Source organism: Balaenoptera musculus, chromosome 3 (assembly GCF_009873245.2).
Source record: "Balaenoptera musculus isolate JJ_BM4_2016_0621 chromosome 3, mBalMus1.pri.v3, whole genome shotgun sequence".
Taxonomy (NCBI): domain Eukaryota; kingdom Metazoa; phylum Chordata; class Mammalia; order Artiodactyla; family Balaenopteridae; genus Balaenoptera; species Balaenoptera musculus.
In genome coordinates this window covers 168,431,653-168,457,234 of record NC_045787.1, presented here as the reverse complement: position 1 = coordinate 168,457,234, position 25,582 = coordinate 168,431,653, and the positions used below count along the sequence as shown (strand labels likewise).

At 53.4% G+C, this 25,582-nt stretch overlaps 2 protein-coding genes across 3 annotated transcripts; both read right to left on the bottom strand.

The window, feature by feature from the left end:
• Positions 1-12,268: 12,268 nt before the first annotated feature.
• On the bottom strand, positions 12,269-13,427 carry RAX2 (retina and anterior neural fold homeobox 2). The gene is given in 6 exon segments (XM_036849346.1): positions 12,269-12,429; positions 12,432-12,458; positions 12,461-12,498; positions 12,500-12,539; positions 12,542-12,602; positions 13,212-13,427. Coding segments are annotated over 6 exon segments (543 nt in total).
• A 3,592-nt stretch (positions 13,428-17,019) lies between these two features.
• On the bottom strand, positions 17,020-24,122 carry MATK (megakaryocyte-associated tyrosine kinase). 2 transcript variants are annotated; one of them, XM_036846443.1, is made up of 13 exons: positions 24,006-24,122; positions 22,725-22,784; positions 22,233-22,346; positions 22,031-22,146; positions 21,725-21,944; positions 21,153-21,246; positions 19,676-19,741; positions 18,668-18,767; positions 18,508-18,592; positions 18,349-18,422; positions 18,039-18,234; positions 17,573-17,659; positions 17,020-17,476 (listed from the first exon to the last, which is right to left on the bottom strand). In XM_036846443.1, the coding sequence occupies exons 2-13, from the start codon at positions 22,731-22,733 to the stop codon at positions 17,237-17,239; spliced, it is 1,401 nt and encodes a 466-aa protein (XP_036702338.1). In that variant the 5' UTR covers positions 22,734-22,784; positions 24,006-24,122; the 3' UTR covers positions 17,020-17,236. The 2 variants fall into 2 exon arrangements, with proteins under 2 accessions (XP_036702338.1, XP_036702337.1); XM_036846442.1 differs by lacking the exon at positions 24,006-24,122 and adding an exon at positions 23,448-23,466 and having other exon boundaries at positions 22,725-22,738.
• Positions 24,123-25,582: the final 1,460 nt, after the last annotated feature.

Below are 25,582 nucleotides of genomic sequence, written 5' to 3'. Positions count from 1 at the left end.
TTAGTTGCTCTGCAGCATGTGGGATCTTCCCAGACCAGGGCTCGAACCCGTGTCCCCTGCATTGGTAGGTGGATTCTTAACCACTGCACCACCAGGGAAGTCCCTACAGCATGTTTTATGTTAGAGAAGAAATGAAGTCCCCAGAAAATGGAGAGAAGTTGACAATGCTTCCTCCGCTACAACTGATGACCACTGGCATTTGATGGTGTTTATGTGCTATATAATTATAAACGTTCTGATTGTGACTTTGCCATATGATCAACAGGTTCTTGGGCAAAATGGATTAGGATCCTTTCTCTAAAGTTACATTTTACTTGTTTCAAGCCTAGACTGGAATCTAGTCTTCCAGTGGCTTTGGTTTAGATAGAATAAACATCAGGTTAGAAGACTCTGATGTTTGTATGAATTTGTGTGATATATGGCCCAAGCCAACTCAATAATAAACATGATGTGTGTTATGGACTGAATGTTTGTGCTCCCACAAAATGTGTAAGTTGAAATCAAATCCCCAGTGTGATAGGATTAGGAGGCAGGGCCTTTGGTAGGTGATTAGGTCATGAGGGTAGAGCCCTCATTAGTGAGATTAACACCTTTATAAAGGGACCCCAGAAAGCTCCCTCTCCCCTTCTACCACGTGAGGACACAGGAGAAGTCAGCTGTATGAAACCTGGAGGAGGTTCCTCATCAGAACTTGACCATGGTGGCACCCTGACCTCAGACTTCCAGCCTCCAGAACTGTGAAAAGCAAATGGGTGGTTAAGCCACCCCGTCTATGGTAATTGTTCGAGCATCCCCAATGGTCTAAGACGATGTGTTGAACAATTTTCCAACCCAGCTTTTTCAGACTGACTTTCCCAGTCTTAGTCCATGACACAGAAGATATGCTGCTCAGATCCCTCCTTCAGGACTGAAGGACCTATTCCTCCTGCAGCTGGGAATGCTGCTGACCAATGGTCCTCAGCTCTCAGCCTTGCTTAATCAAAAATCATAGCAGTGTATTGAGGGGGTTATAACACACGGAAAAGTAAAATCATGACAAAAATAGCCTAAAGGTAGGAAGGGGAGAAATGGAAATGTATAACGCAATTGTGAGGTTCTTATACTACACATAAAGTCCTATAATATCAAGTGAAGATAGACTGTAACAAGTTAGACATGTACTCTAAGTCCTAAAGTAGCTAACAAACAAAATGTCAAAACACAGTTACAGGGACTTCCCTGGTGGCGCAGTGGTTAAGAATCCACCTGCCAAAAAAAAAAAAGAATCTGCCTGCCAATGCAGGGGACATGGGTTCAATCCCTGGTCAGGGAACTGACCCACATGCATGCTACTACTAAGAGTTTGCATGCCACAACTAAGGAGCCAGCAAGCCACAACTAAGACCAGGCACAACCAAATAAATAAATAAATAAATAAAATACTCAATTACTCCAAAAGAAGGCAGGAAAAGAGAGAAAAGGGTAAGATGGAGTGAGTAGCATATAAATAGCAAGATGATAGACTCAAATATAACCATATTAAAAATAACATTAAATAAAAAATAAATAAAATAAAAATTTAGAAAGAAAAGAAAAGTAAAAATCACATTAAATGTTACTGGTATAAATACCTCAATTAAAAGTCAGAGATTGTTGGGATTCCCTGGCGGTCCAGTGGTTACGACTCTGTGCTCTCACTGAGGACCTGGGTTTGATAACTGGTTGGTGGGGAGCTAAGATCCTGCTTACTGTGTGGTGGCACAGCCAAAAAAAAAAAAAAAAGCCACAGATTGTCCGAGAAAAAAGTTGACCCAAGAATATGCTGGCTTCAAGAAATGTACTTTAAGTATGAAGACCAAATACAGGAAATGGAAAGATATAGCATGTCAATACTAGTCAAAAGAAGGTAGACTTGGGGACTTCCCTGGTGGTTCAGTGGTTAGGATTCCACGCTCTCACTGCTGAGGGTCCGGGTTCAATCCCCAGTCGGGGAACTAAGATTCCCACAAGCCAAGGGGTGTGGCCCCCCAAAAAAAAATTGCAAAAAAAAAAAAGAAGGTAGAATTGGCTATATTATTATCAAAGTCAATTTAAGAGCAAGGAATGTTATGAGGGATAAATGTCACTTCATAATGATAAAAGGTTCAAATTAATCAAGAAGACATAACAATCCAAAACATTTATGCACCTAATAACAGAGCTTCAAAATACATGAAGCAAAAATGGATAGAACTGCAAGGAGAAATTGATAAATCCGCAATTGTAGTTGGAGAATATTTCAGTACTCCTTGCATCAGTCAAGGTTTCCAGGGATATAGAGAGGGATTGATTTTAAGGAATTGGCTCACGTGATTGTGGGAGCTGGCAAGTCTTCAGGGCAGGCAGGCAGCCTGGAGACCCAGGGAAGAGTTGATGTTGCAGATGAAGACCCAAAGGCAGTCTGGAGGCAGAGTTCCCTCTTCCTTCGAGGACCTCAGCCTGTTTTCTCGTCAAGTCCTTTAGCTGATTGGATGAGGCCCGCCCACATTATGGAGGACAATCAGTTTCACTCAAAGTCAACTTACTTAAATGTTAATCACATCTAAAAATGACCTCAGCAACATCTAGACTGATGTTTGACCTAGCAACTGGGTACCATAACCTAGCCAAGGAGACACAAAAAAGTAACCAGCACACCCTTCTCTCAATAATTAATAGGACAAGTAGGCAGAACATCAGCAAAGATATAGACTTGGAAAACACTACCAACCACTTTGGCCTGACTGATATTTATAGAACACTAGACCCAACAACAGTGGAATACACATTCTTCCCGATTGTGCACAGAACACAGACAGACTATTCTGGACCATGAAACAAATCTCAATACCTTCAGAAGGATCCAAGTTATACAAGATGTTTTCTGATCACAAAGAAATTAAGTTTAAAATCAATAACAAAAAGATCTCTGGAAAACCCACAAGTATTTGGAAACTAAATAACATACATCCAAATAAACAATGAGCCAAAGAAGACACAAAAACGGAAATTAGAAAGTACTTTGAACTCAATGAAATATCATTCTAGGTGCAAAAATTAAGAGCCACTATCATTATCTTTGTGATCCATGGATACTTCACTGGCTGCTAGTAAGACATTTTTATTGTCAGAATTTCTCTTGTTCTGATTCCCCACTCTGTGTGCAGCTAGGGCTGTGGTCCTGGGTTCATGAAAACCCCTCAGGAGGGGAAGCCTGTCTGCTGTTTTGATTGCACCACTCAGCCACATGGGAAGATTTCCAGTCAGACTGGCTTTGTAAGATTTGACTTTCTCCAAACATAGGAAGGTTAATCCCAAATTTATGCCCAGCCATCAATAGAACGTATCCAATACACTTTCACTCACTGAGAATCTCCTCAGTCATGTGAGTTATTTTAAAGAAACTTTTGCTGTCTAGTCCTCACAACAGCCCCATGGGGTGAGTACTATCATGACCAGCATTTTACTCGAAGAATTGGAAGTACGTCTAAAAGCAAAGCCTTTGTAAGTGGCAGAGTGCAGAATTAATTCTGAGTCTATAGAATTCAAAATCTCCTCTTTCAACTACATCACACGGTCTTTGAAATTTTATAGTCTAATGAATGGAGCATGGCAAATAAACAAATTCTTTCACTACCGTGCAAAAGGCTGGATGAGAAGAAGCTTGCACAAGAAACTTGAACTTGACAGTCTTGAAAGATCTGGGAATGATTCCCAAAGGAGATGTAGTTTGAGCTGAGTTTTTGAAGCCAAGTAGAAAACTTTTGCCCCGCCAAACCCACCGTACACATGTTTCTGCCCCACCCTCTACCCTGGGAAACTGACTTCTCTGGATCACACCAACCAAGGTCATTTGCCTCCTGACTTCCATCTGGCTTTGAACAACTGGGAGCCGCAGCACAAGATCAGAAGGGAGGGGAAATAATTAAGAGATATGTCTTCCTGTCTCCCTCCATGCTGGGTCATGGTTTGGCCATGGCTCTTGGTCTAGTGAAAGCTTCAACTGCTGTCATGTTGAGCTCTTGCTGTGTTCCATGATTTAGTCCCTCTTTTTCCCCTTCAGGTCAAAGGTGGTAACCGCTCCCACTCTTGCCCACTGCAGAATGCGGCAGAATCCTTTGTTGGCTTTCTTTAAATGTATCCACGTATTTGCACATAGTCTTCTCACGGAACGTTCTTCCATCACTCTCTTGAAGGGTGCCATCTGTTTTCTAGTGACACCCTTATGAACAGAGAGGGAGACTCGAGTCAGAGAAAAACATGTGCCAGGGCACAGGGGAGTGAATGAGCCGGGAGCATTTCAAGCTTGGAGGATTTCAAGTAGATAAAATGCATTTCCTGCTAAGCTAAAGAGTGTGAACTCTACCCAGAAGCACATAGGATCAATTTTAAACAATTGCATCATCAGATTTGCATGCTTAATCAGTCACTTCATGAGTGGTGCACTCGTAGGAGGGAATTAGAACTGAAGACCGGAAATTCATTGCAAGTGAAGGGGAGGGATACAGTGACTATCCCTGTATATGCATTTTTGCACACTTGGGCTAATAGTGTATAAACCACATTTTGGAAAGACAAATATCATATGATATCACTTATATGTGGAATCTTAAAATAAGGGTACAAATGAACTTATCTACAAAACAGAAATAGAGTTACAGATGTAGAAAACAAACTTATGGTTACTGGGGGGGGGGATAAACTGAGAGATTGGGATTGACATATACACACTACTATGTATGAAATAGATAACTAATAAGGACCTACTGTATAACACAGGGAAGTCTGCTCAGTATCTTGTAATAACCTATAAGGGAAATGAATCTAAAAAAGAGTGGATATATGTATATGTATAACTGATTCACTTTGCTGTACACCTGAAACTAACACAATATTGTAAATCAACTATACGCCAATAAAAATTTTTTTAAAAACCACATTTTGATTTTCTGTAGGATAAATGCTTAGAAATGCAATTGCTGAGTCATTTGCATATGTACCTACTCATCATTTTAAGGCCTTATGATACATTTTACCAAATTGCTTTCTCAAATGCTTGTACCTATTTACCAAAAACCTTATCCCTGGTCTTCCCTGGGGGCGCAGTGGTTGAGAATCTGCCTGCCAATGCAGGGGACACGGGTTCAAGCCCTGGTCTGGGAAGATCCCACATGCCACGGAGCAACTAGGCCCGTGAGCCACAATTACTGAGCCTGCGCGTCTGGAGCCTGTGCTCCGCAACAAGAGAGGCCGCAACAGTGAGAGGCCCGCGCACCGCGAAGAGTGGCTCCCGCTTGCCACAACTAGAGAAAGCCCTTGCACAGAAACGAAGACCCAACACAACCAAAAATAAATAAGTAAATAAAAAATTTTTTTTAAAAACCTTATCCCTTTACCACTAGGGTTTGCAATTGTAAACAGCTTTTGCTAATAAAATGGTATGCTGTCATTTTATTGCACATTCCTGGATTATTAGTGAGGCTGAATATCTTTTCCTATATGTAAATTCCCCAACCGATGCTTCATATTTTATCAGAGTATTGGCATCTTCTTGCTGATTTTAACAACTCTTTATAAATATCATCCTCCCTACTATATAAGCTGGAAATATTGTTTCATTTTGTTCTTTTACCTGTGTATGGTGACGTTTGCCAAATTAAAGTTTTGAATTTTTATGTAGTTGGCAATGAAAATTCAATTAACAATCAAGTTAAGAAGAAAAAAGAATTTAATTCGAGCCAAACTAAGGATTATAACCCAGGAGACAGACTCTCAGAAGCTCTGAGGATTGTTCCACCTGTTAAAGTTGAAGGCACAGTCACATACGTTTTCAAGACAAAAGTTCGTACATCAAAATGACATACTGACATTTTATACAAAGTTCACCAAAGACACATAGTCTAGGTAAGCACATACAAAGCGAGTAGTAAGTCATCACGACCTTCTACAGAGTTGGGAAAGAACACTATTCTTTTAAGAAGTTACATTGATAGTGTCAGAAGCAAGAAAAAAATTGATCTTTAAGACTGAGCAGGCATTTCCTTCTTTGAGGAGGTCTGGTTCATGTGTAATGCAGATGGAAGGGAGGGAGGTGGCTCAAATGGACACAGAGAGAATTTTATAAGTTTTCTCATCCTGCCTTAAAATATAAATTTTATTTCATCATACTTAAAGAACAAAGTTGTGATTCCAAATTTGGGCAAATGTAAAATTATGCAGTGATTCAAAGTTAAATGAATATGTTGAATTTTTAAATCAAAGTTGATGTGCAGAGATTCACTGAAGGAATCCAATGCCCTCTGCCTAAGAAACATCTTGTTTTGGTAATGACCATATCAATTGTCTTTTCATCCTTTCATTCAGCAGATAAATAGGGTTCCAAGCAGCTTTTATCAAACCTGATTTCTTCTAACCCTCCCTGGATGCATTATTCTGGGTCAATTCCTTTTGGTGACCGATAAAATATTCAATAGTGTTGGGTTGTAGTTTGCAGCTACGAGAAACACAATGCCCAACTCAAACTACCCTTTTAAGGAGGAAATTTGTTATATCCCTTAACAGGACATGGAGAGAGCCATGGTCCTGGGGTTAATTATTTCAAGCGCTCATTGGGACTTCCCTGGCTGTCCGGTGGTTAGGACTCTGCCCTTCCACTTCAGGGGACGAGGGTTTGATCCCTGGTCGGGGAACTAAGATCCCATAAGACACGCAGCGCGGCCAAAAAAAAAAAAAAAAAATTAAGTGCTCATCAACATAATCCATGAGACAAATTCACCCTATCGTCCATTTCAGTGACTTGGTGAGGTCACCCATGGGGAACCCACCACCCACCAAAGTGGGTCATATCATCAGGGACCTCTTCAACACATTGGGTTTGAGACACAGGCATTACAGGCATATCCACATTACAACACAGGGGAAGAAGGGCACAGGGAGAGACAAAGCAGCTTTCCCTCCGAGCCCTGGCTCGGCCCAGTATCTGCAGAGACAGCCTTCAAGCCTGAGGTTTCATCTGCCATCTTTTTTTCCGGTAATGCACTGTCCACTACAGCCGGCACTATTGAGTCTTGAAATGTGGCTATTCCAGGGACTTCCTTGGCAGTCTGGTGGTTAAGACTCTGCACTCCCAACGCAGGAGGTGTGGGTTCGACCTTGGTCAGGGAACTAAGATCCCCACAATGACGCAAGGCACAGCCAAAGAAAAACAATGTGGCTATTCCGTGCTGAGCTATGCTGTGAGTGTTATAAAATAGGTACCAGATTCTGAGGCCTTTGTTCAGGAACAAAAAAGAATACAAAATATCTCATTACCACAAGTAAGGAGCCCACCCGCTGCAACTAAGACCCGGCACAACTAACTAACTAACTAAATAAATACTTTTAAAAATCTCATTAGTAGCTTTTTAATATGATTTTTATTTATTTATTTGTTATTTAGTTTTGGTTGCATTGGGTCTTTGTTGCTGGTACACGGGCTTTCTCTAGTTGCGGCGAGCGGGGGCTACTCTTTTTTTTTTAATTTATTTATTTAATTTATTTATTTTTGGCTGCGTTGGGTCTTCATTGCTGCGCATGGGCTTTCTGTAGTTGTGGTGAGCTGGGGCTACTCTTCATTGCGGAGCATGGGCTTCTCATTGCAGTGGCTTCTCTTGTTGTGGAGCAGGGGCTCTAGGCACGGGCTCAATAGTTGTGGCTCACGGGCTTAGTTGCTCCATGGCATGTGGGATCTTCCTGGACCAGGGCTCGAACCTGCGTCCCCTGCATTGGCAGGTGGATTCTTAACCACTGCGCCACCAGGGAAGCCTGGGGGCTACTCTTCGTTGCAGTGAGCGGGCTTCTCATTGCAGTGGCTTCTCTTGTTGCAGAGCACAGGCTCTAGGCGCATGGGCTTCAGTAGTTGTGGCACGTGGGCTCAGTAGTTGTGGCTTGCGAGCTCTAGAGCGCAGGCTCAGTAGTTGTGGCGCACGGGCTTAGCTGCTCCGTGGCATGTGGGATCGTCCCGGACCAGGGCTCGAACCCGTGTCCCCTGCATTGGCAGGTGGGTTCTTAACCACTGAACCACCAGGGAAGCCCCCAATAGCTTTTTATAGTGATGGCACATTGAAATGATGTTTGGGATATGCTGGGTTCAATAAAATACATTGATAACGTTGATGTCACCTGTTTCCATCCAGCTGGCTACTAGATTTAAACTGACACATAGTCCATGTTGTATTTCTCTGGCACTGGTCCAGGAGATCAAGACACCTGTCCTACATCGTAGGATGGCTTTCAACCAGGTACCTTCTGGATGAGCCTAGAAGGGCGACCTGTGATGAGGCCTTGCCACCTGCTGGACACATCCAGTACCACAGCCTGCCTCCTCAGTTCACTGATTTTGCAAATATTCATTGAGTAACCCCTACGCACTGACAACAGGCTCAGTGCCGGGGGGATGCAGCACTGAACCCACTAAGACCACATATGAGGTGAGGCAGGTGGGGCTGGAGGTTCACAGAATACAGGTAAATGCATCAGTGAATATGTCATAGGCTCAGGGGTGATACGGGTGTGGAGGGATAGAAAGGAGAATACGGGACCTACAGAGACAAGAGCTGCACCTGTAGCCAGGGATATCTGGGAAGATCTATCTGAGGATTTGACATCTGAGCGGGGGCATGAACAAAGGGAGGGAGGGGGCCATGTACACGCATGTGCAAAGGAAAGCAGGTGCAAATGTTCCCTGGGGGTATTTCCAAACGCTTTCCTCTTCACTTTCCTGCTGGGGCCAGACAGCTGCTGCAGCTGCATTTGACGGTTGAAGAAGCTGAAGCCCAGGAAGGTGGCAGCCGAGGTTACTCATCCCTCATCCCCTCCCCTTCCTTGTCTTGAGCTAACCCTGCTTCCCACTGCAAACAGGCTTCCCTATGTCTTGTGGAAACTGGGGACAACCCTGTCACTGAATCACCCTCATGGACACACCCCACAGCTGAGGAGTCAACGCTGAGTTAGCAGATGGCCCATGGGTGGTGCTTCTGGGAGAGCAATTGTTTTCCACATTAAAAAAAAAAAAAAGACAAAGCTGGCACATGCATTTTGCCTCTGTCCTTCCGTCTTCCCCCTCTCTGGAATATGGCTGCAATATCTGAATGAACAGAAGCCACCTTGCAACCGTGAGGACAAATGCCACCAAGAACAGGGGCACCGGCACCCACAGCCCTGAAATGCCCATCTCGAGATTTCTTGTTGTTTGAGGGGGAAAATGCTTTCAGTTCTTTGGAGTGTATATTTGGATGTGGAGTTGCTAGGTCGTATGGGAATTCTATGTTTAGCTTTGTGAAGAGCCTACAGGTGAGGTCTTTGCCTGTTCTTGAATTTCACAGACGTCTAAGCTTACGGTACGTCCTCTTTTTGTTCTGGTTTCACTCGCTTAGCAACGTTGGTGAGATTCGTCCCTGTTGGCAGCCCAGCTCTGTATATGGTCCTTGTCTGTCCTTGTCGTGTAGTCTTCTGTTGTACAAACAGAACAACATCTTGGGTGGATGCGGCCGAAGTTTTGTGAAGCGTAAATTGTTCCATTAGCACAAAATACTGTCTAATTTTAGACCTTTTGATGGGCATATAGGGCATATTCTGTTGTGGTTTTAATTTGCATTTCTCTAATGACAATTGACATTGAATACCATTTCATAAGGTTGTGACTATTTGGATTGACTCTTTACCGAAGTGTCTTTTGCCCATTAAACCAAAAAATGGTTGTCTTTTTCTTATTGGTGTGTCTGTCCTTTTTCTAATTGTCAAGGCTATGGGTCCTTTGCTGGTCAATATTTCAAATATCTTCCCCCCCTCTGTGGTTTTGCCTATGCTCTCTCTAACGGTATATTTTGATGTACATAAGTTCTTAACTTTTACAAAGTCCGGTCTTTCTGCTGATGTTTAATGTTCCTTACTTCCCATTTATAATATCTTTGCCAAGTGCCAAGGTCTTGAAGACATTCCCCTACAGTTTTTTTTCTAAAAGCTTTAGTGTTCTGCCTTTCACACTTAAATAGATGATCCATTTAACGTTTGTGTATGGTGTGGGGCAGGGATCAAGGTTCAGTATTTTCCATATACAGGTCCCTTTGCTGGAGAGGTAATCCTTCTCCAATGTGCAGGGATGCCTTTGGTGTGAATCAAGCAACCGTTCACATGTGGGTCTGTTTCTTTGGTTCCATCAGTCAACTTGCCTGTCCATCCTTGGGCCAAAACCACACTTCCTTAATTACTGCGGCTTTCCAAAAGTCTCGATATCTAATAGTGTAAGTCCTCCAAATGTATCGTTCTTCTTCTAGATTGCCTTGGCTATTCTAGGTTCTTTGTATTTTAATATACATTTTAGAATCATTTAGTTTCTACCAAAAAAAAAAAAAAAAGGTCTGTTGGGATTTTAATTGGGATTGCGTTGACTCTGTAGATCCATTTGCGGAAGATCTGACATCTTGTGAACCTTCCAACTCCATGGGTATATCATATCCCTTCATTCACTCACGTTTTCTTTTGTTTCCCTCAATAATATTTTGAGTTTCAGCGTCAAGCAGCTGTACGTTTTTTGTCCAACTTATTCCGAGGTGTTTGATGGTTTTGATACTATTTTAAAGGGTATCTTAAACATGTAAATATTTCCTTTTCCAAGTGCTTACTGTTAGTATATAGAAATGGATAAGAGATTCGGACATTTCACCAAAGATGCACAGATGGCAAATGAGCACATGGAAAGATGCTCAGCACCATGTGTCATGAGGGAAAAGCAAAGTAAACCCACAGCGAGATGCCGTGTCACACCTGAGAACGGCTAAAATCCATATACAAGTATTTACCCAAGAAAGATGAAGGTGTAGGTCATGTACACAAACGTCCACAAGCGGTTTTAATTCATAATCATCCCACACTGGAACCAACCCCAGAGCAAACCAGAGGAATGAATAAACAGACGTGTATCCCCTACTACGGAATAGGGCTCACCAAGAAAAGGGGGTCCGCCTGGATGCCTCTCAAAATAATTGTCCTCGGTGCAAGAAAGCAGACAAAACCTAATAAAGAAGACATCCTGTGTGGTTTCATTTCTATAGAACCTTAGAAAACTCAAGTGAATGTCCAGTGACAGAAGCAGATGAATGGTCGTGTGGGGAGGGGCGGGGGTGGGGGGTGGGAGAGGACTGAGGAGGCACGAGGCAGCTGAAGGGGTGTGCACGTCACATGACCGTGGCGAGGCTTCCAGGAGTGTACACAGATGTCGAGGCTTACCAAGTGGTATGCTTTAAGCACGTGTAATTAACTTTATGGAAATCTTACCTCAGTAAAGCTGTTACTATATATACACACAACACTGTAACCCCTTCCAGACGTGGTGGTTGTTCTGAGATTCTTCAACAGAGGCCTGGGTGAGGGATCAGGAGTCCGCTTCTCAGCCCAGTCCGGACCCGGACAGTCTTGGGCGGGTCCTGCCCTGTATCCCCTGGCTGAAGGGAGGTGAGGACCGCCACGTGGGAGACATGGGTTGAACGGAACAAATGCTGGCCTTGTCACCAGGGCCCCGACCCCACCCCCACCCCAGTGGGCTGGGAGACATGATGGGGGCTGTGGCCAGTGGGGACATAAGCCACACCGTGGTAGCTGGGAGGAGCAGGGACAGACAGTATTCGCCCAGCCTCAGCAAGAGTCCCTGTTAGCGCCCAGCCTGGGTCCAGCATGGGGCCTGGGGTGATGGAGTCAGGCAATGAGTTTAAAAAGAGCTCCGCCCCCTACTGGCTGTGTGGCCTCAAGAAACTGGCTTCCCCTCTCTGGGCCTCAGTTTCCTCCCCTGAAAAATGGGGCTGGTGGCCATGCCCACCTCGTGGGGTAAAGCAATGGGCACACTGGGAGCACACAGTGAAAGGGGGCGGGTTGAACATGAACTGCTACTGCTGTTACTTGTTATTTCTTAGAGAGAGGGCGGCAGGCGGAGGGATTTAGACTCATCAACTCAGAATTCACATCCCACTGGCTCCTGATTGCAGTCTAAGAACCTCAGAATCCAGCCCACCCACACCCACTTGACAGATGAGGAGACTGAGGCCCCACGAGGGCACAGACTCCCTTGAGACCAGGCCAGGGACCCATCCCCCTGGCCAGGGATCTTCTGGCCACCTCCTTCTTGAAACTGGGTGCCAGTTACCCTGCAAGGCAGGGTAAGGAGGTGGGGGTGGGGTGGGGGACCCGGCGTGGGTGGCCACAGACAGGCTGAGGAGGGAAGGCCGGGCAGGCACCACGTTCAGGCCGATGGCCAGGCCCTGTCCAGAGCCTGCACGTGCTCCTTGGCCAGCAGTCGCAAGGACGCCTCCTCCAGGGTGAAACCGTCCGTGAAGGCTGGACCAAAGGCGTGGGGCCCAAAGGACCCCTGCAGCCCTGGACCCGGGCCCAGGAGGCGCGGAGTCCTGGCACGGCTGGGGTCCCAGGGCCAGCCAGGGCTCCAGGGGCAGTGGCATGGCGGGAGGGCGGGCAAGGCAGTGCTGGGGCCTCGGGGAGCCTCGGGGCTGCCACGCCCCGGAGCCTGACTCCAGACGCTCCTGGCGGCGCCACTTAGCCCGGCGGTTCTGGAACCACACCTGGAAGCAGCAAGAGAGGTGCTCCTGGTCAGGGCTGGTGGGGTGAGGCGAGGCCACTCTTTCCTGCTCTGGGTCTCGCAGCCTCTCGGGGTTCTGCCTGCTGTCTAACCTGACCCCCACCTGTTGCAGTGCCAACATATTGTGTTACCTGCCCCAAGGAGACGGCTGTTTTGAGAGCAGGATCTCTGCCTCTTGGCCCCCATCAAATCAGCCCAAGTCCTTCTGAATCCAGGCTCTCCTTGCCTTCCCTTTGCTCAGGCCCCCTCAGGCTCCCTGGCCTCCCTCCTGGTCTCTCTTGGCCCTTGGCATGAAGTTCCGGCCACTGAGCTCGGCATTTGAGGCCCTTCCCAAGCTCCTTCTCTGCCTCTGCTTCCGCCTGCCTCAACAACCCAGCTCTGTGGAAATGCCTCCTATTTCACCCCTCCACACCTTCACACACATTGCTCTGGAGGGCTAGAAAAAATGCCCTTTCTCCTTTCTAGCTGGCAAATTCCTAGTCAAAATCAAGGCCCCAGTCCCACGTCCCCTCCTCCGGGAAGCCTTCCATGCACTGGGAGGGTTCATACCTGGCACCGGCTCCCTCCTCGGGTTGTCAGGGGGCCCCCTCACCTGCACGCGCACCTCGGGCAGGTGCACCTTGGCGGCCAGCTCCTCGCGGCTGTAAACGTCCGGGTAGTGGGAGGTCTCGAACGCCCGCTCCAGCTGGTGCAGCTGGTACGTGGTGAAGGTCGTGCGGTTCCTCCGGTGCTTCTTCTTGGGGGCCTCCTCGCCAGGCCCTGGCCGCCCACCCTCAGCCGCTGGCCCCTCGCCCGGGCTCAGGAACATGGCTCCTCCTCACCCCCACCTGGCGGGGCGGCGGCAGGACAGATGGCGGTGAGACACGGGAGGGACTGAGGCTGGGGAGGGCGGGGGGAGCCCCCGGCCCTGCTGGGTCTGGGGTAAGATATGGAGGGGCTTCTCCCTCCAGTGGGTCCTGCATTCCTTCTGCCTCCCCAGCCTCTCTGTCCATGTCGGATCATCTGACCCTGTCTCCACTTGCTTCTCTCTGATCATTTTTCTCTGCGTCTCTGTCTCCCCGCCTCTCTTTCTCTTTCCCTCTGGAGCTCTCCCTGACTGCCTCTGTCTCCCTTTATCTCTCTGTCTCTGTGTCTAGGACCCCCAGGAAGGCAGGAACTGGGACACTGCCCTAAGAACACTTCCTTACCCCCAGTCTTCTGCCCTGGGGGCTCTCTGTGCCCCCAACTCCCACCCAGGCCCACCTGTGCCCACCTGCCCAGTGCTCACCGCTCCCAGCAGGTCCTCTGACAGCCCCTGCCGGCCCAGCTCCGTCTGCTGCTGGCCTGGCCCAGCCAGACTCGAGGGGTTGGGGTCGGGTGGGAAGGAGGATTAACGAGGTGATTAATTGAGGGGGCCCCTCCCGCCCAGGTGCTGGTTGCTCTGAGCCACAGAGGGAGGGCCGGGCTCCAGGGGTTGGAGGGACACCATTTAGCCTGGGTCTGCCACCCCTCGCTGTAGGATATAAACAAGAGCCTCCCCCTCTCTGGGCCTCAGTTTCCCTAGCTGTAAAACGGCGATAACAGGACTTACCCCATGGGGCTCTCACAGGGATTCAATGAACTGATGAAAGGAAAGAGCATCGTACAGTGACTGGCATACAGCGAGTGCTTAATGAATGTCCACTGTTAAGGCTCTTTTTTTTTTAATCATCTGGTGTGAGAAAAAGAACCTCTCAGATTCACAGATGTCAACAGGGGTTAGGGAAGCTGAGGTCCCCAGAGGTGAAGGCAATTCCAGTTGGCCCCCTGGGCACTGTGCAGGGCAAAGGAGTATGGGGCATTTTAGCTGGGTTTTGAGGTATGAATAGAAGTTCACTTTTCAGTCACTCAGTAAACACTCATCGAGCTTACTGTATACCAGGTACTGTTCACAGCAGTGAACAAAACAGACACAAATCTTGGAACTGGCATCCTAGTGGAGGAGACAGACAGACAGATAATCTGTAACTATATAATATACCATGTCAGGTGGTCAGAAGCCTGGTGAGAAAACTCAAGCAGGGGAGGGAAGGTTGCTCTTTCAATGAAGGTGATCAGAGTGGGAGATGGAGTATAAGGCTGTAAATTCTGACAAGACTGGGTGTGAAGGGGTGGGTACTGGGGAGCCATGGGAGGTTGTGGAGCATGGGAGGGGCACAGATGGCATTTTGCATGAGTAGCTATTGTGTGCAAGATGGGAGGCCAGGAGGATGCTAGAGGCCTGGTCAGAGCAAGGTCAGGGGAGAGGCAGGAGAGAGATCTGGAGGGAGAAAGTCTGAGGAGGAGGGAAGAGGACCGGTATACCCAGGTCCTGTTTTTGGGACAGGTGGATGATGGGACTGTCCCTCAGGCGGTGGCCTGAGAGCCGGAGCAGGATCTTGGGAAGCCCCTGAGACTGGTTTGCCAACCCCCCTCCCCAGTCCAAGGAGCCTGGGGGCTCAGGCCGGGGGAGGGGGTGCCCTGAAAACAGAGAGGAGGGGCACCGGGGTTGAGAGGGGGCAGGATGAGGCCCAGGAGGAGGACAGAGGAAGTTTGTCCCAGGGGCGGAGGAAGGCGGGAGACCCAGGCCCGTGGATGGACTAGGGAGTGAGTGCAGAGGAAGCAGAGATAAGTCCTTATCTCATCTCTGCTGGCTTTGTAGAGATAAGGGAATGTAGGGAATGTTGGCTTTGTAGGGGAAAGGCACACACGGAGAAAAAGATGGAGACAGGCACTCACACACGGCATGAGTGCACACGCTCAGACACACTCACATGCAGCAAAGGGGTGCAGGCCCTGGAGAAGTCGGGGGCAGGGGCGAGCGGCCTTGGACGAGGAGGGACGGCCCGGTGGGCAGGGGGCTTGATACCCAAGGGGTCGGCCAGGCAAGGAGGCCCCAGAAGCCCTGAGCCCAGGCCGGAGGGCCGGCTAGTGTTTCCAGAGGCTCCTGGGGCTTCTCCAGGCCTCAGCTGCCCCGCCTGTACGGTGGGCTGGGGGCCTGTGGAGTGGGGGCAGGTAATTCCCCTAACCGCTTCATCACTTGGAAACGCTAAAGAGCTGCTCTGTTCACAGGCCCCAATTAGCTAATTGGCCCCGGGTGGGTTAAGAGGCGCAGGAGGGATTTGGGTGTTAGGCGCAGGGGGCTTTGGCGATTTAGCAGGATGCGGCTGAAGGTCCAGACGCTGTGTCAGCTTAGAGCGCCGGATTAGGGGCAGGCCAGGGCGGTGCGGGGCCACGGTGACAGGCGGCCCCTTCCATCTGGATTAGGCGGGGGCCAGGCCACTCTCAGCCCCTCCGGCCTCCCACCCTTCATTTTCTCCCCCAGGAAGAATCGCTAAACCCCTTCGGGTGCTGGTGGGGAAACTGAGGCCAGAGGGTGGGCGGGGCTCAGGGGGGGAACTGCAGGAGGTCAGTGTGACCTTGAGACATTTCTCAGGCTCTGCTCAGGCAGGGGTGGGGCAGTCAAGGTGGGAGGCCGTGCTGTGGCCTGGTGTCCCCTCACCAGCTCAGGGGGTCCTGGGGAGGGGCCCACACCGAGCTGGCCAGAGACCCCCTCTCCAGGCAGCCTAGAGGCTGGCTGTCTGGGAGCATCATCAGAGAGCGGATGGCTGACAGCTACAGTAATAGCTGAGCACCAGCTGTGTGCTCTCAGTCCTTCACTGGTGTGAGCCCTCAGGGTCCTCGCGTCTCCCCGGAAAAGACACCTGATCATAGAGGAGGCTTTGGGGGCCCATGGAGGGGGGCTGCCCCTCTAGTTTGCCCAGGACACCCCGAGTTTAGCACTAACATCCCCCATCCCAGACATGCCCTCAGTTTGACGCAGTGGTTCACGGCAAGCCCGGGCCACACAGCTACGGGTCGAGTCAGGATTCGAACCCGGGGGTGCAAGACTGGAGCCCCCAGCCCCTGCTCGAGAGTGGACGGGAGGGGCAGGGCCTTGGGACAGGCCGTGTGGCTGGCTTTTTTCAGCGAGTGTTCCCTGGAGTCACCGGGTGAGGCTGTTGGGTCGTGACAGGTGGAGGACGTAGCCACACCGGAGTGCCCCAGGAGGGGACGAGGGGCAAGGCTGGGGAGAAGAGGATGCCAAGACAGGGGACTCGGATGTCCGCAGCCGCTGGCACTCTCCCACTGTCCTTTGCACCTGGGACCCTGAGGGCTATGGTGGGGTCCTTGCCACCAAAGGAAGTGGCGGACCCGTGGGTGATGGCAAGTGGCTCCATGGGTGGCTATGATCCCTGGCGTGGGGGTCTCCTGGCCCCATCCCAGGGGAAATATATGCCCCTCTGGGCTGCAAGGTCCTAGCGGGGTGAACCCCTCAGTGGGCAGACAACTGCGCAGGCAGATCACCCCTGGTGAGTGACGGGGCCCCCAGAGTGGTAGCAGAGAGAGACTCAGACACCCAGTCCTTGGAACCAGTCTTTATCCAGGCGCTAATCCTTCACTTCCCTGGGGCCGTGGTGCCCACGGGCTGCCCAGAGACCACCCCAACGCAGCCTGACCCTGTGATGTGAGCCGGGCGGGCAGCTCGCTGGCCCTGCCCCTCCTCAGGCCTGGCCCGAGTCCCCACCCTGTGCCCCCCACTGTCTCAGTCCTCTGGGGCCCGAGGCCCCGCAGGCAGGGTCAGGGCTCCTGGCTGCGGGGCAAGGTGGGACCGTCTGCATCCTGCCCCCCGTTGGGGGCCGAGGCGCCCGCGCTGCGCAGCTCCCGGGCCAGCTTCTCAGCCAGTTTGCGGAAGGGCGGCCGGCGAGCGGGCTCAGCCTCCCAGCAGCTGCCCATGAGGGCGTGGATGGGACCCGGGCAGCCCTCGGGGGGCTCCATGCGGTACCCCTTCTCCACGGCCTCTGACACCTCCTTCAGCGACTACGGGCAGAGGGCACGCCGGTGCGGGCTGGGGGTCAGGATCACGACCCCTAGACCTGCGGGGGACCCAGCGCCGCCCCCCCCGCCCCTGCTCACCATCTTGGGGTATGGAGCCCGGCCATATGAGAAGACCTCCCACAGCAGCACCCCGAAACTCCAGACGTCCGACTTGCTGGAGAACTTCTGTGGGGCCGGAGATCATGGGGAGAGGGACCCCTCAGGGCTTCTGCCCCAGCCCCTGCTTCCTCCAGGAAGTCCCCCTGGGTTGACCTTTAGTCCCAGGTCTCCTCCCAATAGGCTCCTGCCTCTGAATCCGCCCCACCCCCCAACCCAGACTCAGTGCAAGAACGAGGTTATTCTTGCTCTCACTTGCTGAGCCCAAGACTGTTTCAGAAATGAGGAGACCAAGGCCCAGACTGGGGCTAAAAGGAACAATTATGGGCCAAGGGCTTACCAGGGAGGCAGAGCCATTCCCTTGGAGGTTCAGAGAGGCAAGAGACAGGTCCAGGGTCGCACAGTGAAGCTAGGGTTCCAAGGGCCCTGGGGGGTAAGGGGGGCTCACCCCGTGTTTGAGAGCCTCGGGTGCCGTCCACTTGACTGGAAGCCGGCTGGAGTCCAGCCCCTTCCGCTCGGCTTTGGCCAGGCCAAAGTCGCTGACCTTGGCCACCAGGTCCTCGGACACCAGGATGTTCCGGGCGGCCAGGTCTCGGTGCACCAGCTTCTTGCTCTCCAGGTATTCCATGCCCTCGGCCACGTGCCTGGAGTGGAGGAGTGGTGGGCACGGGGCTCGGGTGCCTGGACCACAGACTTCCAAGGCCAGGCTCCTCCCCGCTCCGTGCCTCGGCCTCCCTGCCCCCGGGAGCCCCACTCACAGGGAAAACTGCAGGAGCTGGGGGGTGTTCACAAGGGCCCGGCCCCGCGTCCGTAGAAAATTCACCAGGTTACCCTGTGTGGGAGACACGGGTGGGGTGAGGGCTGCTGGAGGCTGCTCGGCCGCCGCACCCCGCCCGACCCTCGGGCCCTGCCCCCACCTTGCTCACGTGCTCCATGACGATGTAGAGGCCCTGGTGCAGGATGACACCCAGCAGACGCACCAGGTTCTTATGCTGCATCTTCCTGGGGGCAGGCGGGCGTGGGGTGAAGGTGGCTTGGACTCCCACCCCAGGGTGCCCTCCCCTCACCAGGACTCACGTCATGACCGCCGTCTCGTCCAGGAAGGCCTGGGCTGTCACGTCGCACTTGATGTTCTTCACGGCCACCTTCTGTCCCAGGTACTCACCCTGCAGGACGGCTGGGGGCCGGTGGGGGAGGAGATCAGGACCCCACAGAGACTGGACAGACACAGGGACATACCCACTCACACTGACCCCCAAGGATGCCGATGCAGCGGTGGGTCCCCAGGCCTGGAAACCCCTCCCCTACAAGCTCCAGATCCCTGAGCAAAGAGAATCACCTAAACCAGTCTGCAACTCCAGCCCTCGGGCCCAATCCAGTCCCATCGTGGGTTTTTGCAAGGCCCGCAAGCTCAGAATGGGTTTTTACATTTTTAAATGGTTGAAAAAAGATCAAGAGAAGAATATTTTTTGACATGAAAATTACACAGAATTCAATTTCAGTGTCCATAAATAAAGTTTTATTGGCACACGGCCATGCCTGTTCATCTCCCTGCGGCCTGTGGCTGCTTTCCTGTTACAAGGACAGAGCTCAGCAGATGTGACAGATGGAAAATACACACTCCAGCCCTTCCCAGAGAAGGTCTGTGAGCCCTGATCTAGGCCCCGGGACCTTCCAGGATAATAACTTCAGGCAACGGCAACAAAACAGAGGGACCAGGGACTTCCCTGGCAATCTGGTGGTTAAGAATCAGCGCCTCCACTGCAGGGGGCGGGGGTTCCATCCCGGTTGGGGACTAAGATCCCGCATGCCATGCAGTGTGGTCCGGAAAAAAAAAACAACAAAACAAAAGAGGAACCAGAGGGACCAGCGTGCGCAAGAGACCAGGGTTGTGAAGGACTCACACCCGCTGGGTGCCTGCCTAAACTACCTTTCTCCTGGCCCCAGCTGTCGTGAACCTCCTTTCACAGAGAGGAGCCCTTGGGTCCTCAGCCGCACAGCAAGTAGGTATCAAATGTGGATGTGAATTCATCTCTGGGACCCCACCCCCACCCTCCTTCAGCCCCTGCCAGGCCCCCCGCTCACCTCCAAACTCTCCTTCTCCAATCTGCGCTCCCAACGTCAAATGCTGCAGGTTCAGTAACCAGCCAGCTGTCAGGGGGAGACCCGGTCAGAGGGCTGCCAGGTGCCAGCCCCTCCCACGGCAGCTCCACCTGGCGGGAGACCAGGCCATGTCTCCCACGGCACACGTCCCCAGCAGTGGCCCAAGGGCGTGTCTGAGGCTCTGCACTCCTGGTACCAGTTATCGGGCGGCCAAAAGCAACAGAGCACTTCTCTGTTCCATCTGGAGACTGTGTCCTTCCAAGGACCCTGTGGGCTCTTTCTTTACAATCCTTTATCCCCGACCACCCAGGGACACCCACACGGGCCAAAAATACAACAAGAGACTGGTAAAGCTTCCAGAACCTTCTGGTAAAGGTTCTGGAACCTTCCAGAATCTTCCAGCGCTCTAAGTCATCATCTGTGTTCCAGCTTCCCTGATCTTTCTCTCAAGCACCCCTGTGTTCTTCCCCCCCCCCGGCCCCCAGCAGATTCTGTAGGTCTCCTCCTCTTCCTCCCCAAAGCCCCTCTCCAAATCACGAGCCCTTGAGTACAATCAGGCACGGTGACACCAGCCTCCACCCAGGTGCCATCCCCAAGACGCTTCCAAGGAGACAGCCACGATCGCCAGGTTCAAAAGGGGTGGCCACGGTAGGGCACATTGGCTCTGAGCATGGAGGATTTCACTACTCAAGGGCTGGAAAAGCATTTCAGGTGAGGGGAATAGAAGGCACAACAGTACAGAGGCATGAGAGGAAACGAGGAGTCACACAACCCCAGGGGCTTGTGGAACAGAGGAAGGGCCTTGTAGATGAAGCAGGAAAGATAGCTCAGCCACAGGGGAAGGTTCTGGAAGGCAGTGGAGCTGCCCGAACTCCCTCCTTTAGGCAGGGGAGTGATACGGGTGATTTTCACGGTGGACAGCTGCCTCTGAGGCCACAGGGTTTGGGAGGAAGAGGGGGACTCTCCCCTCAGGAAAGAGGCGGTCTGACTGGACGGTCTGAGGCTGGGCTAGAGCAGGGAGGGGCAGCCAAGCAGGGAGGGGCCGGGCGTCTTGCGGGATCTTAGTTCCCGGAAGGACCAGGGAGTGAACCCTTGCCCCCTGCAGTGGAAGCGCAGAGTCCTAACCACTGGAAGTCCTGGGGAGGGGCCAGGTTTAACAGGTGTTAGAACTTGCCCATGGAGAGGATGTGGGAGGGCGGGGGTCGTCGAGGATCTGCCCAGGGTTTCTGGCTCAGGGATGATGGGAACAGGGGCAGGGGTCGGGGTGGGGGGAAGCAGCAGGTGTGAGAACCAGATCAATATTGTGCCCCGCCCGGCCCAAGGGCAGCCCAGGTCTTCTGCCTGCAGAGCCAGGCACAGCGACCTGCTCAGGTGATGTGGCCTTGGCCGTGTGCCCAGGCCCCAGGGCCCTGCCTCCCCAGGCCAGGCTAACACTGAGAGGAAGGGCGGGGCCCCCTACCCTTGGCCAGCTCCTCCTCCGCTGACTTGGTGCCCTGCTTTCTCTTGGGTTTCACCAGCTTCGTGCAGATGGCCCCCTTGTCCTTGCTGTAATGCTGCAGGGTGGGGCAGGGCAGAGGCAGCCATGAGCCCACCCCGTGGGTGAGGGAACCCCTGCATCCCATCCCCTTCCTAGGGAGGGATCTCTGGATGGGGTGGGTGGGAGCTGGGGAGGAGGAGAGGGGGTTCGTTCCCACAGGACTCTTTAGGCTGGTTTCCATGGGAACAGGAAAGGATGCAGACTAGCAGGAAACAGGAGGATGGGGAGTGTCTTGGCATTGGTGTCAAATTGGAGGTTCCTAGGTGTCCCCAGAGGAGTCACCCCAGTCTCTGGAGGTGGGACCTGGAGGACTCAGACCAACTGTAGGGTTTGGTGGCTCATGGAGACCAGCCCCTCCTTCTCCCCATTGGGGAGCAGACACCTCTGGGGTCCCATGTCCAGCCAGCCGTTGGGGTAGGGCGGAGCCTGGCATCCCTCCATCTCCGCAATGGGGGGGCATGGGCTCTGGGGTCCCGGGCCTGTGGCGGCCACACCTCCACCATATCCATGAGGTTGCAGAAGCAGACCGCCTCGTCGATGGTGAGGTGGCCGTCGCGGTGCAGCACACGGTAGTGGATGACGTCACGGCCGAAGCTCACGCACAGCACGTAGTCGCCCGGGTGCCGCGCGGACTCTCGCACCAGGAACAGCCCGTCCTCGGGCGGCTGCAGTTGCTGCACAGCCTCCTGGCCTGAGATCTTCCCGTGGAACCACCTGCGGCCGGCGGGAAGGCGGGCTGGGCATGGCTGGCCGGGCCCCGCTGACCCCGCCCTGGTCCCGGTCTCTTCCCCACGACTCACGGCATGAGGCTGAGCTTGGGGTCCGCCGAGAGGGCCTCGCGCTCCCGCAGTGCGCCCGCCGCCAGCAACCCCTCCTGCCCGCTGGCGTGGTGCTTGGCGCGGTACCAGCTCTTGTTCTGCGGGAAGGGAGCCAGGTGGGGTCGGTGGGGTGGTTTCCTGGCGGAGTCCCCTCTCCCCAAGCACACCTCCCCACCCCACTCACCTCGCAGGCCTCCAGGATGGTGACCACGTCACCCTTGCGGAAGGCCAGCTCCCCGGGCTTGGGGCGCGTGTGCTCACACTTGGTGATGCATTGGGTGCCTGGGGCCCAGCGCCTCTGGGGGGGGGGGGGTGCCGAGAGGGGGAAAGGGGTCATGAGAGAGATGCGGGGGTGAGGGGAGAGAGAGGTCCAGAGGAGAGAGAAAGACTGGATTCAGGCAGAGACCACAAACAGCACACAGTGAGAGAGGAGAGGAGAGCGGGTGAGGGAGCAGCGGACAGAGGACATATCAGAGTGACAGAGCCGGGGCCCAGGGCAGGAGGGCAGGAGGGAAGGGTGAAAGAAGAGCAACACCAAGTGATAGAGGAAGATTGGCAGACACCGCCAAGGGGCCACGGGTCAGAGAGTAAACCTCCCACTCCCCATGGAGCAGAGCTCCTGTGGACTGAGCAGAGGAAGGGCCGGGGCACAGGCACCCAAGTTGGGGGTACTCACCGTTGGCATCCTGGCTGAGATGGGTGAGGGGTGCCAGGCGTGGAGGAAGCGAGGGCTCCCCTGGGGAGGGGGCAGAGACCAGCTGGAGAGCCCAGATTCAAGCGAGGCTGGGGCCCCAGGGGCCATGACTACCACTTCCAGCCCAGGCCAGGTGGAGGTGACAGCCAGCCGGCCTCCCCAGGCTTGTAGGGGCTCCCCAAGCCCCTCTGGGGAGGTGGTCTTTCCCTGGGAGAGTTCCTTAGCATGGAGCCTGGCCCCGCCATCATCCCCAAAGGGAAACTGAGGCACAAGGCAGGCACAGAGCAAGTGGCCAGGGGCTGACTCAGGCCCCAGCAGCCCACACAGTGCGTGGGGAGCTTGGAGCCACCTAATGGAGCCTGGTTCTTCCTCTTTTCTGGTAAGTAGGCAGGGACAGGACAAGGAAATACAGGATGATTCAAGGTCATTCCTAAGAATCTCTGACCCTGGAGGGGGTGGGGGCCAGAGCAGTGCAGCCCTGCTGGGCTCCTGTGGCCGCCAGCTGAGCCTCTCTCCTCTCCCACCCCACGCCGACCCAGGACGGACACACAAAGTCCCTCACTGCTGCTGGGGCCCGGGCATTTCCTCCCCCTGCTTCCCCCATGGACCCCACCAGGTGGCTGGGCAGTGGGACAGGTTGGGAGGGGTGAGTCTCTGCTCCTCGAATATATGCCCCCAGAAATCCCCAGCCCTACGTGTACTCACACGCATACTGATCCATGTACACACGAGAACACACAGAAACACACAGGTGGACACAGGTAACCGCAGGCACGCGGGTATGCAAGCAAAAGCAGGTTCTCCTAGAGACAGTTGTGCACACACGTCTACATGTGTGAACACACGCACAGACTCTCGGACATTCGGAAACGTGTGTACCGGCCCCCCCCCACAAACCCACACTTGAACACCTGGGCGCCAGACGCTGGGCCACTCGGGCACGCAGAGCTACACGCAGGGCCGCGCACATGCAGCTCGGAGACACGCGCACATCCCTCCACGTGGACCCGCGGATACACACACCCAGGGGCTTGCAGACGCGCACACCCGCACCCACAAAAATACCACCCCACCCCACCCCGCTCCTGGTCGCATCTAACCACCCCCGCCCCAGCCGCGTACCGGCCGCGCGCCCCGGACGCGCACGCTCGCGCTCGCACACCGGCCCCTCCCGCGCTCGCCCGGCATAACCCCACCCGCGAGCCCTTGGGGTCCCTCCACTGTCCCACCGTCTCTCCCCACCATCCCCACCGGCGCGCTCACCTGTTCAGGGGTCGCCCCTGGGCCGCACCCCGCGCCCGCCCCCAGGAGGGCCCCCGCGCCCCGGCTGCGCACCCCAAGGCGGCCCCGGCTGCACAACTTGGAGCAAGTTGCTCCGCTTCCTCATTTTGGGGGGGAAGGCTGGGATTGAGGAGCGGGGGATCGGGAGGCGCGGCGGCCTGGGAGGCCCCCGCGGGTCCTAGCGCCGGTCTTACTGCGGTCTGCTTAGCGCGCCGCCGCCGCCGGCGGCCCCTCCCCGCCCCGCCTCCGAGGCCCCAGGCGCCTCCTGCAAGGCCCGGGCGGGGGCCGGCGGCGTTCTCGAGCTGCACGCCGCTCCCCGGCCTGGCGCTGCGGGGCGCGCACCCCTGCCCATTCCGGAAACCCACACCTTGGAGCGTGGAGCCAGTGCCGCGCGGTCACAGGGAGGGGAAGGAGAGTGAGCTTCCCGTCCGGGGAGGTAAGCAAGCCACAGAGCCCAGACAACACTGTGGACCCTTCTGACTGGGATTCCAACGCCCTCAGTCAACTCCTCTAACAACAAGGATCTCATTTCAGTACCTGGCCCCTGGAGAGGGCTGCTGGTGCCTGGAGCAAAGAAAGCCCTCAAAATGTCAACCACTATGAATATCCTTATCATCATCAACGACATTAAGGGAAAATTGGGGCCACAGGAAAAAAATCATCTGGAACTGGAGGCCTCCTGGCAGAGCAGCCATCCTTGGGCGATAGGAGTGGGGCCTCCACAGCGCCAACCCAGCTGTGCCAGAGGCAGGTGCTGCCCCCTCCCAGCCTCAGTTTCCTCCTCTGTAGGGCCAGGCAGCACCAGCTTCCAGCTCAGAGGACAACTTGATGAGCATTTGATGGCCTGGGGGCCTGGCTCTCAGCTGTCGCTCTGCGATCTCCCTTACAACTCTTTCTATGAGTGGAGGACTCCGCTTGGACAAGGATGAAGCTGATCTCAGCAGGGTGATGAAGCAAGATGCCCAGAATTTAATTTTCTGGTACCCCAGAAGGCTGTCTGTGCCTCTAAGATGTCATGTGACTTCTGGCAATAGAGGCCCAGTTACAAGAATTACAGATATTCAATATCATGCAATATTATGCAACAAAAACTAGGAAACTATGTGTATTAAAATGCTAAAATCTCTGGTTGTCAAAAACAACCACCACTTACCTGGAATGTGATACAATACAAACTGCACAATCCCATTCACGTTACACAGGAGACAGTAAGTCCAAGGGGAACATTCCAGAAGGGGACCCTCCAACCGGCAAAGGGTTATTGCCAGTGAAGGAAGCAGGTAGGAGGCGAGCAAGGGGGAGGACGTCTTTCTCTGTGGTGGTGTAATTTACTGATGCTGGCAGCGTTTGCAGGGAGCTTTCCTGCTCGTCAGGCTCCCTGTGCTCCATGGATCTGGCTGTGGGATCATCCCAGGGTGTGCCCCAGCGCCCCCTTCCCAGCCACGGGCGCTGCTTTGGACCAAGGGGCTGGGGACCCTGCAGCCAGCATTCAGCAGGGTCACTGGGGGCCAACCATATATGGCAAACCATCATCACTTGCCCAAAATAGAAATGCAGCG

Excerpts from the sequence above, each read along its gene's own strand:
- MATK (XM_036846442.1), bottom strand. Across the intron at positions 21,945-22,030 it reads CCCAAGCTCAGCCTCATGCC|GTGGTTCCACGGGAAGATCT; the intron begins GTGAGTCGTGGG and ends CGCCGGCCGCAG. Across the intron at positions 21,247-21,724 it reads ACCTCATGGATATGGTGGAG|CATTACAGCAAGGACAAGGG; the intron begins GTGTGGCCGCCA and ends CCCACCCTGCAG.